Source organism: Saccoglossus kowalevskii, chromosome 17 (genome assembly GCF_978046115.1).
Source record: "Saccoglossus kowalevskii chromosome 17, keSacKowa6.1, whole genome shotgun sequence".
NCBI classification, from domain to species: domain Eukaryota; kingdom Metazoa; phylum Hemichordata; class Enteropneusta; family Harrimaniidae; genus Saccoglossus; species Saccoglossus kowalevskii.
Window position 1 is genome coordinate 25389151 of NC_140657.1, and position 15085 is coordinate 25404235.

The 15085-nt window shown below is 35.2% G+C and overlaps 1 protein-coding gene and 1 long non-coding RNA gene across 5 annotated transcripts; both read right to left on the reverse strand.

Annotated features, from left to right (window-relative positions):
- Positions 1-2142: 2142 nt before the first annotated feature.
- Positions 2143-8212, reverse strand: LOC146732770 (uncharacterized). The gene is made up of 2 exons (XR_014926879.1): positions 8002-8212; positions 2143-2316 (listed from the first exon to the last, which is right to left on the reverse strand). It is a non-coding gene; the product is annotated as an uncharacterized LOC146732770 (long non-coding RNA).
- Positions 8213-8593: 381 nt separating this feature from the next.
- LOC100374664 (carbohydrate sulfotransferase 8-like) lies at positions 8594-14722 on the reverse strand. Of its 4 annotated transcripts, XM_085492187.1 has the most exons (6): positions 14625-14722; positions 13965-14086; positions 11038-11128; positions 10670-10761; positions 10107-10154; positions 8594-9578 (listed from the first exon to the last, which is right to left on the reverse strand). In XM_085492187.1, the coding sequence occupies exons 3-6, from the start codon at positions 11120-11122 to the stop codon at positions 8778-8780; spliced, it is 1026 nt and encodes a 341-aa protein (XP_085348313.1). In that variant the 5' UTR covers positions 11123-11128; positions 13965-14086; positions 14625-14722; the 3' UTR covers positions 8594-8777. The 4 variants fall into 4 exon arrangements, with proteins under 4 accessions (XP_085348313.1, XP_085348314.1, XP_085348312.1 ...); XM_085492188.1 differs by lacking the exon at positions 11038-11128; XM_085492186.1 differs by having other exon boundaries at positions 11038-14086.
- Between the last annotated feature and the right edge of the window lie 363 nt (positions 14723-15085).

Sequence of the window (15085 nt, forward strand, 5' to 3'; positions counted from 1 at the left end):
TCCTGGAAGTGTACCCAACTTGCTGATTATTGTTCGAGTGGTGGTGAAAGGATTAATGAATATTTAATTAAAATATCACTCATGCAAATTTTTTCAATGAAATGATACGTTATGTTTAATGTCTCCTGTATACATAAATAGACTTTACAAAAAAATACAACTACATGTTTTCATGAATATTCCCCAATATTCTAGGGCTGCAGGTAGAAATGCTTTAAAAATACAACAAGCAGCCTCTCGGCTGACATAGCTACACTGTTAGCAATGCACATTTCAATTAAAGACATCAATCAGAATTGCTGTTAGATAATTGAAGATATCACTCTGATGTACCAATATGCATAGTATCAAAGCAATCACACTTGCGTTTTCAACAAGAAATGGAAAATACAACTTTTTACCAAAAATGACAAAAATATTCATCAAAATTAGAGAATCAAAGATATCACGAAATGAACAAATATGAGAGAGGTCCACATGTAGTACCGCTATATATATATATATATATATATATATATATATATACACGGCTAAACAACCAGACTGTTTTCAACAAGTTATCACTTTTTACAAGATAGGTGTACAGACATCTTACTTCTTTTCACCTGCCTAGGCGTCGGCGTGTTAGACTCACGCGGTCTCGACATGATTCTATAAAAAAAATGAACATTTATAATTAATTTGTCGGAGCTATCTCTTATTTTGCGTGCAGGTCAAAGTTGTAATATCCTCCAAAAATAGGCCTTAAAGAATGAGCGTAAACACCAAATTAAAAAGGGGCGCCTTGGGGGGCCTTCGTATTTTAGGACAGCAAGTATACTAAAGACAGCAGAAATGTCAAAAAATAACATGAAAAGCTGTTATTTTTTTCGTAAACGGCTATTAAACGAACGGTAGTGATTTGGTAAATATTGCCATTCGCGTGAAATTATTATTTACATTTTGAAAATGCCATCGACAAAAAAACACAGTTATGAAAGTATTAAACTAGTTTCACATCGGTATGCGAAAGCTAGCTATATATTCTTCCAGAAATTATACGAAAAAAGATGATGAAAAGGTTTACCTTAACAGTAGCACCACATAAACGGACTTAATGCTCTCGTGACAAAACTCTGCTCGAGGCCGCCATTATACACGCAAAGTAGGAAGTAAACCGGAAGTGACGTCGTGACCCACACCACCTTGAGTTACATCAAGCTAATATAAAAATATATATGTAAAAATACAAATATTGTAGTTAACTACAGTTTAATGCTTTTATCTGATATCACACGTTTGTTAAACCGGTAGATACGCGTGACGTCATGGGTTAGTATAATCCTTGAATAATCCTTGCATGGACGCCACAGCCCATTATGTTACGATGTGATAACCTTTCGATAAACACTGTAACATCGCCATGCAACATAATAACAGGTAACGTTAAGATAGCCGCGAGTTTTTATTCTTCGATACTGTTTTTTTCCCCCTGTATTTTTAAACATTTGGTATGTCTTTGCCCACGTATATTATAATATAAACTTGTCTAATTTAATCTAAACTAATTCGAAAACTAATTTATTTTAAATAATTAATTACTGTGATATTAGAGCGTAGTATTCTCGGCTCGAACATCAGGATCATTACATTTCGTACTTACATGCACCACTTGCATTTGAGTTCGCCATATACAGTGACCCCATTTCTGTATTGATGTTCGCAATTTCAGTATTTGCGGTCGCCATCCCCTCATAAGGGGATGCCGTTTCCGTATCCCCGGACATAATTTCCGTCGAGGGAGACGCAGTTTTCGTATTCCCGGACGCCATTTCCATAAAAGGTGAGGTGTTTCCGAATACAAGATCGCCATTTTCGTATTCGGAGTTGTAATTACTGTATTGGCGGATATTGTTTTCATACTCGCCATTTCTTTATAAATGTGAGCCATCGAACTATCATTTCAGTCTTCCTGCTCACTAAACTCTTTGTCGCTCTCAAAAGTGTTGTTTGTCGGCATTATTTCATTTTCGATGGTGTGGCAGATGAGCCCATCATTTTCGTTGGGGCTATTCATTTCACCGTCATCTTCGTCGACAGTTTCTTCGTTCAATTCAAGTTCAGAAATTGTTAGCTTGTTCAATGCTATTTTTATTTTTGGTATGGACGTTTTTTCAATACTATCAACAACTTTATTTTTGATTATTTTGTCCTTGTACTTCACAACTATCGTAACATGAAAGCCATCTGGGTCAATTATCTGGTCGTACTCTTGTTCTGCCCTCTTACAATAAGAAACAAATAAAGGTAGATACGAATACCTATTAAACTTCAAACCTAAGAATGAAAAAGAAATATTATTGGTTTAAATTGTTTAGATTATCACAACACAGCGTGCTAAATCAATAATATAGTTAGACATACATAAACAGATCTAGAAAAGTTTGCCTTAATAAAGGTTGTGTAATGGCCTAAACCAGGCGTATCTACTATCTCCGACAATCGCTTAGTTCTATTCATTAAAACAAATCGGGAGGGTCTTGTATATTTTACGTTTGTCAGAACACATGGCCAACATACAAGGTCGTTCACATTACTAATTATAATTTACCAATCTTATGTGATATACTCGTCGATTGTGTTGATAAAAGAACCCCACATCTGCATGTGTTGTATCGCGGTCGCCGTAACTACATCTTACTCAATGCAATAGGAAATCTCTTGCAAATCCCGCGTAAGAGTCAATGTTACGGCCGAGTTTGACGGTCAGACACGAATCTTTCCGTTGACCCCAACTCAAACAAGGGAAAGAAACGACACAAAAACAAGTTGTTATCAGAACTAAATTTATTCGTATAAATATATATATATTGTGCTCACGGGGTATCACTGGATTGTACAGTATATGACAAGTTACATACAATAAAGTACTATAATTTCAATATTGGTCAAATACAACATGCATAATATCACCGGCAATCACGCCGTATTCAATTCGTTACAAACTAAGGTCAACCATTCTGAACATCCCATGAATATATTATCCTAACACCAGACTAGAGCCGGGTTTCACAACAACTAACTCCAGTTAAACTGAGTAAACAGTGGCTTCGGAAACACCACAATAATCATTACAACAAATAGTACTATATTGTGGCGTCTCTGAAGCCACTGTTTATATAAACTCTGCTCAATAGAAATACACAATTATTCGGAATGCTTGACCCTTAAAGCAGTTGATCAATTACAATATGCTGTCATACAAATACAAATCATAGGGATTCAATATAATTACAATTATGTACGCAAACACTTTAATTCAGTTTGTGAACAGTCTGTTCCATAAGAAATACCTTTGGCTACGGTAACTCGGAAATACACAAACGCCGGAACGGCGACGTAAAAATACGTATATGAGACGGTGACGTCCACGCACCTTACAATTCTCTGGTCATAGAGTTGAGATAGTCAGTCGGCGATGTTTACGCACCCTATGGTTCTTCAGCTGTTCAGTTGGCGAAGAATGACAGAGCATACTTTCAGCTTAGATAACGTACGACCAGACGTGACGTTGTTGAAGTACATGCGGTGAATGGGGCACTCAGTTGTCTCACACGCCATGTGGCGACACCAGAACCTTGACACACCTGCTGACCACGCGAAATATTGTAATGAATGACCGCGAATTCAAGTCTGATGACCTCTTTTATAGACAATGCGTGGGCGTCTCCCTAACTCAATGATAAATGTGTCCGCATTTACAAAACAAAACCAAAAAACGCAGAAATACGTAACAGTCAATAAATCGGAGTGCGGGTTAAAAACTACTCCAAATGTAATGCGAGCATTTAGCCAGATTGACCACGGTCATAACCATATGACCATGGTCGGTATACATTCCACAGCATCTGGCCAGATTGACCACGGTCATAATCATATGACCATGGTCGGTATACATTCCACAGCATCTGGCCAGATTGACCACGGTCATAACCATATGACCATGGTCGGTATACATTCCACAGCATCTGGCCAGATTGACTACGGTCATAACCATATGACCATGGTCGATATACATTCCACAGCATCTGGCCAGATTGACCACGGTCATGACCATATGACCATGGTCGGTATACATTCCACAGCATCTGGCCAGATTGACCACGGTCATAATCTACGACCATGGTCGGTATACATTCCACAGCATCTAGCCAGGTTGACCAGTCATAATCATATGATCATAACATATGGTCGTATATATTCTATATTGAGATTTGATTGGTCTTTCGTTTTTGCTATATATATTTCACCCTTATGAATATTGGGCATCTTGAAAAACGGTATTTATGTAATATAATTATGATCATGAGATTACTATTGATGTAGGTTAGGATTCCGTATTTAGCACAGGTTTGTGTCTGTGTCATGATTTATTTCTGTGTCTAAGAAGATGGGTCACTGATACGACTTGATAGTTGGGTTCTAGTGGATGGCTGTGTCATATCATTCATCACTTTCCCATAATCTGCCATTATTTAGACTCGCGCGGCGCCTTCGTCGGAACTGAAATCATTGACTGGAACTATTTCTGACAGTTTGGTATTTGTAGTTTATTAATATAGCAGACGATTAATCCATAAGATGTGACGTGTTAAGTACTTCGTGTGATTGGCTGTATGATTGAAGGTTACGCCTTATAGTCTTTATACTTCCTTGTAATTGGTTACGTTTTGATGAGTAATAAACGAAGTTTGAGTCAGTCTGGTTAAGTTGCTCGACAAGACGGTCACGAAGCTAGATAGTCTTGGGGATTTTTCCCCAGGGCGTTGTGTCTTATAGAGTACTCGACTGGCCAATTAAAGACGAGAGTTAAAACTTATTTCGTTGTGTGTGTCTATTTGACTGTAAAGTTTAAGTTAAGTGACTTTCCCGATCCTGTACCTCAATCAGACGTGTATAGAGACACGACGATATTTCCCCCATGACATTTGAAACAATGTTATCATGATAATTATTCATCAACCAAACATTCTAATGGGTGTTACGTAACAATCTGGAGGGTCTTGTATATTTTACGCTTGTCAGAAAAGATGGCCAGCATACAAGGTCCTTCACATGACTAATTATAATTTACCAATCTTATGTGATATACTCGATTGTTGTTGACAAAAGAATCCCATATCTCCATGTGTTGTATTGCGGTCGCTCTAACTACATCTGACTCAATGCAATAGGAAATCTCTTGCAAATCCCGCGTAAGAGTCAATCAATTGGAGCGCATGTTAAAACCTGAGGCTCTCGGCGAAAAATCAGCTAGCGGCGATGAACGTTTACAGACTAAAACAAGTATCTTCATTCGTTGTCTAAACTAACATGTAACTAAATTTCGTTAAATATTTTCCATCTCAAATACAGTTGATTTATATTTGACAACATTTTGGATGTCCAGAGATTACGAATGACTAGTTAATCGTCGATTGACCTCGTCTGAATCACACTATGTTCACGAGTCGCGTCTCAGTCTACATAGTCTAGCAGTCCAACCCTGAAAGTTTATTCCCGACAACATGCACACAGCTGTTTATGCCAGGTGCTTTGCCAAACTTTTCATGCCAACTATTTTTTTGCAGGCTCAGCGTGAACGAGACACTTGAAAAAGGCAGACATACGATTGCGGTTTCAGTTTCGTTAAAGATGTTTTTGCTCGTGGTTATCACATTCAAACAATTCAATAACTATACTTCTCTATCGGAAACATTTGAAAGGACCAGGGCCAGGAATAATTTGAAATAAAATTAAAATGAAATGTTGCCTATCAAGATGACAGGCTGACGAGTAGTTGGCTACTACATTGAATTGAGATACTAAATGCATTTCATCGTGTGATCGCATTAATCACACAAAGTAGTCACGTCGCAACATTTGCTTCACATCGGTAATCGTAATCGTTCGAGCATGAGCGGTTCCCTACAGACAAAGAAATGACTGTATCATCTGCAGTGCATGCGATTTTACTAATCACACTAACCGTTTTCTCCACATTTTTGAAAAATGTACCCCTGCCCATTTATTGTACAAATTATTGAAAACAATTTATGTCAATATGAAAATGGTCACGTGATCCTATAATATTTACGCCAATCATCACAAAGGTTGATGATGGATGTCTGTAAATGAAATGGAATATTTGTGTGCAACAGGTTGGCCATATTGAAATTATGCAAATTCATCTGTTATCTGGTTAGATATAATTTATGTCGCAAAATACTATCGTGATTCAGAGTTAGTGTGAATTTATGAAACAAATATGGTCAGTGGCGCGTTGGCGAGCATCTTGGATCGATGCTCATTACAGATTTTCCTCGCATTTTTTGTAATGTATTACTTGTCAATTTTTAGCATTCTAAACTAAAAAGAATAAATTAAAATGAAACACCCCTAATATAAGTGCGTGATCTTATAAGAAAATCAAGGAAAGCTTAGAAAGAACTCCCGTGTGCTGAGAGTATTAGAGACACAGTAAAAATTAATTCAAAATTACTTATACTTGAGATATTGATGGAAAAGCTGAAAACTAATTATGCAAATCAGAAAATTTAAATGAACAGAGTGTAAAACTAATAAGGTCTGCGCAATGTAACAGACCATCTATGTACCAAGTTTCATTGAAATAACCAAACAATTATGAATTATTATGCTAATTAGGGAATTTATATGAACAGATTTTAACCCAAAACTGATCATATATGTACAAAGTTTCATTGAAATGTGATGATTTATTAATTATTTATTAATTAATTGTTCGTTATACTTTGAAATAAACAATTATACGATTCTGTACTTTGTACCAACATCTACTATTTCACCATCCAACTTAGTTTGAGCCTGTCACATTTGTCCACATTTGTTCAAAACTGGACATTTATATTAATGTATGTCCTGTTGTTTTTGTGTTTCACATCATTTTTGGGAATGACTGCTTGGCGGCTAACTTTTTTACAATTTCTTAAATGCACATCGATTATTTTCAAAATTTAGTTGTCGAAGCCCGATATACTGATGTGAACAAACTTTACAGTTGTTTTGAAACACATGTATATGAATGGCAAGCACACTCAACCAGCAAAATTTGTACATATCAACAGTTTCGTAGGTTTAAAATTTATTTATTTTGGAATTTATTTCAATATTATCATTTGATGGATACGGGTTTTCTTGCTGTATGTATTTGCTATATAACCATAATTTATTAATTTACTGTATACATATAGGTACCCAGACATAAAAATATTGCATTCATTGCAGAACCTATTACACTCAATTGAGACTAAAATAACCTGACCTTTGTAATAACGTAGCTGAATATGACAGACACTCCATCTGAAGGCCACTCAGTGTACAGGATGCAGGGGCTGGTGTCTGTGAAAATCACACCATTTATGTCATGTCTAAATAGAAAGGGCAACTTTGAGGAAATTGTACTTTACAATGACAAAATGGTGTGTAACAAATGCCTTTTGATTGTGTTTTCTTTTTCAGAAAAGGGACATATATATTAATTTTTTTAGATATTTTTGTAAGCAGCACAGTAAGAAAAATTAGGAATTTGTCTACATACAATTAAAATCGAACCGTTTGAACAGAACAATAAAAACTCAATTCGACCACCTAATTAAATATTCAAATAAATAATGTAAATAAATAATAATAATGTTAAATAATGTGCTGATGGTTCGGTATTTAATTTATTTCATAGATATAAATTTGAAAGCAAATGTTTCAGTTGAGGGGTTTCTCCATATTTGACCCAGTTAATGATGTTGTTTATGATAAACTCGAGGTGAATAGAATTATACATTTATAATATGTCAGTCAATTATTGTCGGCTATAATGACATGAAGAAATACTTAATATTATACGATGTATAACATGGATTTGATCGGTTCAATTTACAAAAATTGGTACTGCACTAGAACTTAGAAGAAAAAGCTTATAATAGAACCAGCATACAGTAGTCTTACCTGCCAAAGTATGACTGGGGGTAGCGTTTATAATTCAATTCTTTCCCCAAACTATGTAAGTCTTTCTTTTTTCATATTCAGATTGTTGGATGTTTCTGCTCTGCTCTGAGTCAAACATCGTCGTGTGATAAGATGGTACATAATATCTCGATAGCCTTGATATTTATTGGAGTGGAATGGTCTCTCATTGAAAAATTTAACTTGCGCAGTGCTGTAGCTGATTAATTTTGAATAATAATAAAATGTATGAGTATATTTATGTAAATATAAGTTGTATACATAAGATTAAATCTTGCAAGTCTTGAAAAGTGCACAAGGTTTATTATCATTGTTTTGGCAGTGAACATTAATGGATTATGTATGCAAATGAGTCTCCAAATTAACAATATTGTTATGCAACAATACGGTAATTTCTTCTGCAATGTTTGGCCTAAAGTCTTGTGAGACAATTTGCCAGATGAATTGATCACTCGGCACCGATTTTTCTAAAATTTCCTATTTTGTTGTTGCAACAATCGATGTTTTAAAAAATAAATGTTTCAAGATTGGAGATAATTTAAAAACGTATATGAAATAACACACACATTACCAATCTTGTTTTATTTATTTTTATTGTTCAAAAAAATAAATAAATCAAGGTGTCTAAAACTATATTGTATATTACAACATTGGTTATATTTACTTTAACTCAAAAAGATTTGTCCGTGCACGAGACGAAGGTGCTACAAATAGAATCCATGCAAAAATTGCAATAAGCCCTTGTACGAACTACATACCTAAAATAGCTCTTGTGGAAAAGAATATCCAAACAGTTCAAAGTCCATTTTATAGAATTCATATAGTTTAAGGATGTCTTCTGATGAAACTTGCGAGAAGTAGTTCAAATAAATGTCTTTTTCAGAGCTATTGGTAACATGGTAACTATATTCATGTTTCGGAAAAACGATTGTATTAATCCCAAGTAAATGAAGAAGGTAGTTTGATTCTTCTACAAGATTTTCAAAGTGACCAATAAAATCATACGATAGTTCACATACAGCACAGTGTGTATGCTGGAAATCCCAATGAGCATTTAAATTGCCTTTGAGATTTACTAGAAATTTCACAAATTCAGGGAATGATACATCAGCTCCACTGTTTTCGTCAGTCACATTTTGACGATATTCTGATAATATTTGCCGTCTTGTTATCTGAAAATCCCCCTCAAATGATTTTAGAATTTTATCCTTGTATGCAGATAATATTCGTTGAAAGGGATGACGGACAAATAAAAATGAAGTGTAATTTTTGTTAGGTTCCATCAGAGAGATGGTAGGATACTCGTGACAATGAATTTTCCTGAAGCTAATTTCTGAATCTGTGTTATCAATAACTCCTAACAGAGTTAAAATAATCCGTTTCCAACTAGTGTTGCCTATTTTGGGAATTCTACAATACTGAAAATGATATTTGTCAATGATGATTATCTTTCGGTTTTTATCAGGTTCATGATAGTATGTGGTATTCCATTTCATTTTTGCACAGATCTGCTGAATGAGGTGCTTACGTTGTCTCTGGATTTCGTTCATGTCACTAATCTGTGTAAAAAAGAAAAAAACTATATTTCAATTCACCTTCGATAATAAACGTCAAGATCTGGATTGACATGGTCGTTTATTCAGCGGTTATCATACCAGTCTACAACGCATCATTGTCACACATGTTCAGCTCTTTTCGATTAATATACGTGAATTCAATATAGTGCAACACAGTAACTTTATCAACACATAACAAATCTTAGATTAATCCGTGAATGAAATCAGTCCATATTGTCGTATAAGCTATCATCCATGCTATATCTATTGTCACTTAGTTAATTAGTTTTCTGACAGCATATAGCCATTAAAACTGTACTGAAAAAAAACTCGTTACACAACATAGGGCATGGTCTGTATTATGTTAAGCATATCATCCTTCAGCCACGTCATCAAATGTGCAAATTATACACATCACACCTACTTGTTCAGTGCAGACATCATCCACCATGACATAACTGAAGTTGTCATTGCCAAAGCACTAGGCATCTCATATCATAACATCACTTCACACAATGGAATACAACTCACCGACTTCTGATGAATAGTGTCCTGACTTTTTCTCTGGATTTCACTGTTCTGTGTAAAACAAAGAAACAAACACTAAAGCAGTAGTTGTATTGTAATCCATGGTGACGACTGCCCATACATTAATGACCAGTACATTATGAATAGTGTCCAGTCACTCTCGGTTTGTGACATGATTGGCAAATCACTTTGCATCCTCTCTTCAAAGAGTGACAATTTGTCATAAACTAACATACAGTTGGATATTAAAAGTCTGAATCTATACTATCATGTCGCCTTTAGTTAGTGGTTATCTCATGATATATTTTGTTCATTATGAGGCTGTTACTTCCATATGTATTTGACCTTCCGTTCAGATTCACATTCTTCATCAACACCAGAAAACTGATTTTTAACATACCATCTACCATCTAGTTGCAGGCTGAGTGAGTGGCTCATTTTCGTATTGTGAATAAACATAAACCAAAAAAAAACTAGATTCGTAATTTGGACCAACAATGACTGTAATTGGCTACCATTGTTAGTATCCAGCATTGTCATGAATTAATAAATCAACTATAACATACCATCCTATTGTTCTTGAAACCTTTTGATTTGTTTATCACGAAGATAGGTGGGCCTTGTGATTTATAATTCTGCATGAACATTTTGTCCGTAGCTGTGAAACAGATAGGTAACATTTTGTTTGATTTGGCACTAATAAGAAAGTGAAAATAGATCAATATCCAAATTAATTATACTGGGTAAAGAAAGAACAAATCAAATAACTCTATGTACAAACAGGCAACAGATGTATTGATAAATGCAATAAGAATGAGTAAATGAAGCAATGCCAATAGTTAATAAGTGGTCTTAGCTATTTCAAAACATTGTCTTGTTTTCAACTATTTTTATGTTATTTGAAAGTACCAATCATGAATTACGGTCACATTACCTAAATATTGTACACCTATCACGACACAAAAAAAACATATAAACCTGGTTACTGTCAAACAATTAGTCAGATAACGTCTTCCCATTTTTGCCTGTAAAAACAGTACAAACTAATTTGAATACAAATAAAAGTTATGATGTCGGTTACTGGCGTTGAGCATTTTTAGCCTAAATTTACGTTGCAGGGCCCTGGGTCCAATATTGCTAGCTCTATAATTAGCAATTGACATCGCCTTTAACCCTAGCTTATTTTGGGGCACATTTGCCAAACTCTCAAAACATGGTTAGGATTACTGAGCATAAGAAAATGTTTGTATTCAGAAACCAATAATAATCTTGTTACTCATTCCTTAATCAGGTCACGGTAAGATTATATTTGGTTAAAATTCAAATATGTCTACCAATATTGTTTATATTTCATGTGTTTTACTTCAATAGCTCGTTTTGCATCAGTGCATACAAAATATTTTCTGTTCTTTCGATTCATACGGGTAATGTATTAAAACGTTGCCTTAGCTGTGGAAAAGCGTAATGTTATTTTTGTAGTGTCATATCGTTCGTACGGACACCCATCATTTTCACCCAGCGTTGTCAGAATTGACGCTTGTATTGGAACAATATCAAGCGTATCTTCACATTGCTCTCAACAAGCGTGGTTTCTAAAACAATATCCGTGTAGCAAGTATATGTGGTATATGGGCAGCTGACAGTGTATGACACCACGTGTAATAACATAATTCGTAATACTTTATTCCCTGCGACAAATCAGCCCACAGAGCATTTTACTACGGTGTTGAGGTGCTAAAACTACTATTGTATTTTTATTCAATCTATTTCAGGAAACTTAGGACAGTGACTCAATACACCCGCATATCATAAATGGTGTGTTGAGTCATGTGATGTATCAATTTGGATCACGTCATTTACCTCATAAAATGACATGTTACTTTAGAAAGACTCAGAGAGATACAGACTTAGATAGACTTAGACAGACTCAGACATATACACAGGACCTGGTCCACTTGTTTGCTCCCTGGGCTTGGCAGTTTGCCCAGGGACAACCATTTTACTCTAAGCTCAGTATATGCCGAGTTATCCCTATGTTAACATTCGAGTAAAGATCACCATTTCATACCACACTACGTTAAAGTCGACATCCTTCCCTGACAGTGTGCTGTACCATAGGGGTAAGTTTAGAAATTGTTATTCTAAATTGAAGTAATAATTGAAAACAAAACCAATAAAAAACGATGTCAACAAATTGCTGTATTCCCTGATTTGCATTAAGCAGTGATACTGACTAATTTAAAAGTAGACATTTGTACTGAAGGTTTTTGGTCATGATTGTCAACTAAAGTTAATGCATAGAATCTGATACAATTCATGTGATTTTCAGTGATGGCAGTCAATTATGAATTTAAATCAGATAGGGAAGTTGTATCATGCCAAAGTTTTAAATATTTACAACATACTTGAGATATCTATGTCATTAATTACATGCTCGTAAAGCATTATTTAACGTCTTCAGAGATGCTTATCTCCATGATATTGTGTCTAATAAATATTGACATGCAATATCTACACCATTTTGTATGTCTGCCACAAAATGTAGAAATACTAAAATTGTCGATATGCTTTAGACAGATTCTTAACACTGAGGTCGCCCATATACCATTCTACCATACTATATTAAAACTAGAACATTTTCCTAAAACCATTTTGTTCCACGAAACCGATTTCGGAATTGGCACCAAGTTGACATATTTAATCATCAATCAGTCTAAAGGCAATGTTTTATTTGAATGTTTCAGTTTAGGCTTCCTTTGTCAATAAAAGGAAGACTGGTATTTGCAATGATTTTATATATGCGATTAACAACAATCAACCACCTGCCATCACCTGACGATAATGATCTGTGATAGTATGACAAATCAATTCAACAACATTAGTCTAACAGTGACACAAATATTATAAATTTACAGTGCAGTCAAATAATTAAATAAAAAAAATGAAAAACGATTTGATATCTTGACAACCAACCCGTGTTGACCTTCTAGTAACGTGACACGTGTTATTCTGCTGCTTAACATCCGGGACACTCAATATAGCAGACTACATATATATTTTAGCTGAGGGCGCTTTGTCCCCGTATTCTACCTTATTGGATTATGTTTCAACAAATAGCTACATATAAAGTGCTTTCGCTCTGTCACTGTGTGGAAAGCGAAAATTATTATTTGTATCAACTTTTACGTAAATGTGATTTGACAATTAGCTATGTCTATGTATTACAATAATAAATACAAAGCCACAAAAATGGCATTAATCCCATCTGTTCCCCTCTCCACCCTTTTTTAATGTGTTTGAAACATAAATCCATACAATCAAACGCGACACAAATCGGGTGGTAATATGAAGAATTGCGTATTATGTAAGACCTGATAAAAAAAAATCTGGGCTATTACTTCTTCAAACATAGAACGATGCTTATTTCTCTTGCATATTTTACATAATTTGTCCGAGAGCGAGAGTATCGGCCAATCGGTCAATAGTGATCAAATCCCAAAATTACTTAATGAAAACAAAGAATACAACACCCTGTATCAACTTAGAAACAAATCGGCCAAAACATATCACAGAAATGGCTACAGACAAGTCGGTCTGTCTACATCGAATAAAAAGGAATGATAGGTATCAATTAGATAAATATATACACACTTCATAACCACTCGCTGCACTCCCATTACTAATATCCCTTTCAGACTTCGTCCAGCTGGAAAAATCTACAGGACGGCGCCCCAACTTTATCTTAATAAAAGATCAGTTCAAGGTTACAAGAAATAATTATATGCCTGATGTTGGTTCTGGAATATAACAATTTCAATATTGAGTTTGTCCAAAAAATACAATGGTATAGGGATACAGCACCTGACTTATGACTAGTCTTCTACCCAGTGGTGATGTTGATAAACTTGTTGGATATTAGCTGATTTCCAATGGAACCGGGGTGTTTTGAGAAGCATTAGGTCCTTGTGATCAATGCCATAGACCTTCAGTAAACAAAAAGAAACAAATACAAAAACGATGTGAATATTCGAATATCTTATTTTGCTACAGAGAATGGAAGCGAGACCCTACAAGGTTATAATGAAAAGTACTTTCACATTTACATTTACAGACCTGTGTACATAACCAGCTATAGTGACCTACATAGCAGTCTGAACTCGTGACCCCGATGTTCCTACCACACAGTAACATTCCAGTGCAACGGCCATGACCTAATGACCGTTACACTTTGAATAATGGCGACTGCTTCACTGAAGTTAGACTTTGTTCAATGATAAAACCTGAGCAATAAATGCACAAATTTCACATAAAATCCACACACATGGTCACATGGTTTGTAATTCCGCAGTGTTTTATTATCAAAATAAGCAACAAATACATTGCTGCAAGGCAAGAAACATAAACATATGCAAGAGTCTGAAATTCGAGACTGTCAAATTCCTTAAACATCAGCACCAGTTCCAAAAAAACCGTTTCAGTGAGAGAATGATGGATATTACCCCGAAAAATCTAGATACTTACTGTATTTTTTAATTGAGTGTAACGACAGGGCGCAAAATTAAAGATAGAGATCCGACAGCAACACAGAGTATGACGCCATTTTACCGCGACCTTGCGGTGACCTCACTATTCAAAGGGCTGTTCCAAATGGCGGAAAGGCAGTTGGAATGTTAAAAAAAACTTTATGGGAGTGTATGGGCTGAGCTCAACTATGCCAATCCAGTATCCGTGAAAAGAATAATTTAGGTACTTATCTGAGGGTGTACTGACTAAATAAGAAAATCGAAAAAAAAATTAGAATTCCAAAAATATAACAAATTCAATGGGGCTGTTCTAATTGGTGGAAGGGCAGTTGGAATAATAATCCAGCTTAAACATTCAGAAAATATCAGCTAATGGCAATATCTGGAATATGGGTTTACTTTTAAAATTGAGAATTTGTGTTCTGTTGTCATACATGTAATGGTGGTGGATGCCTCATT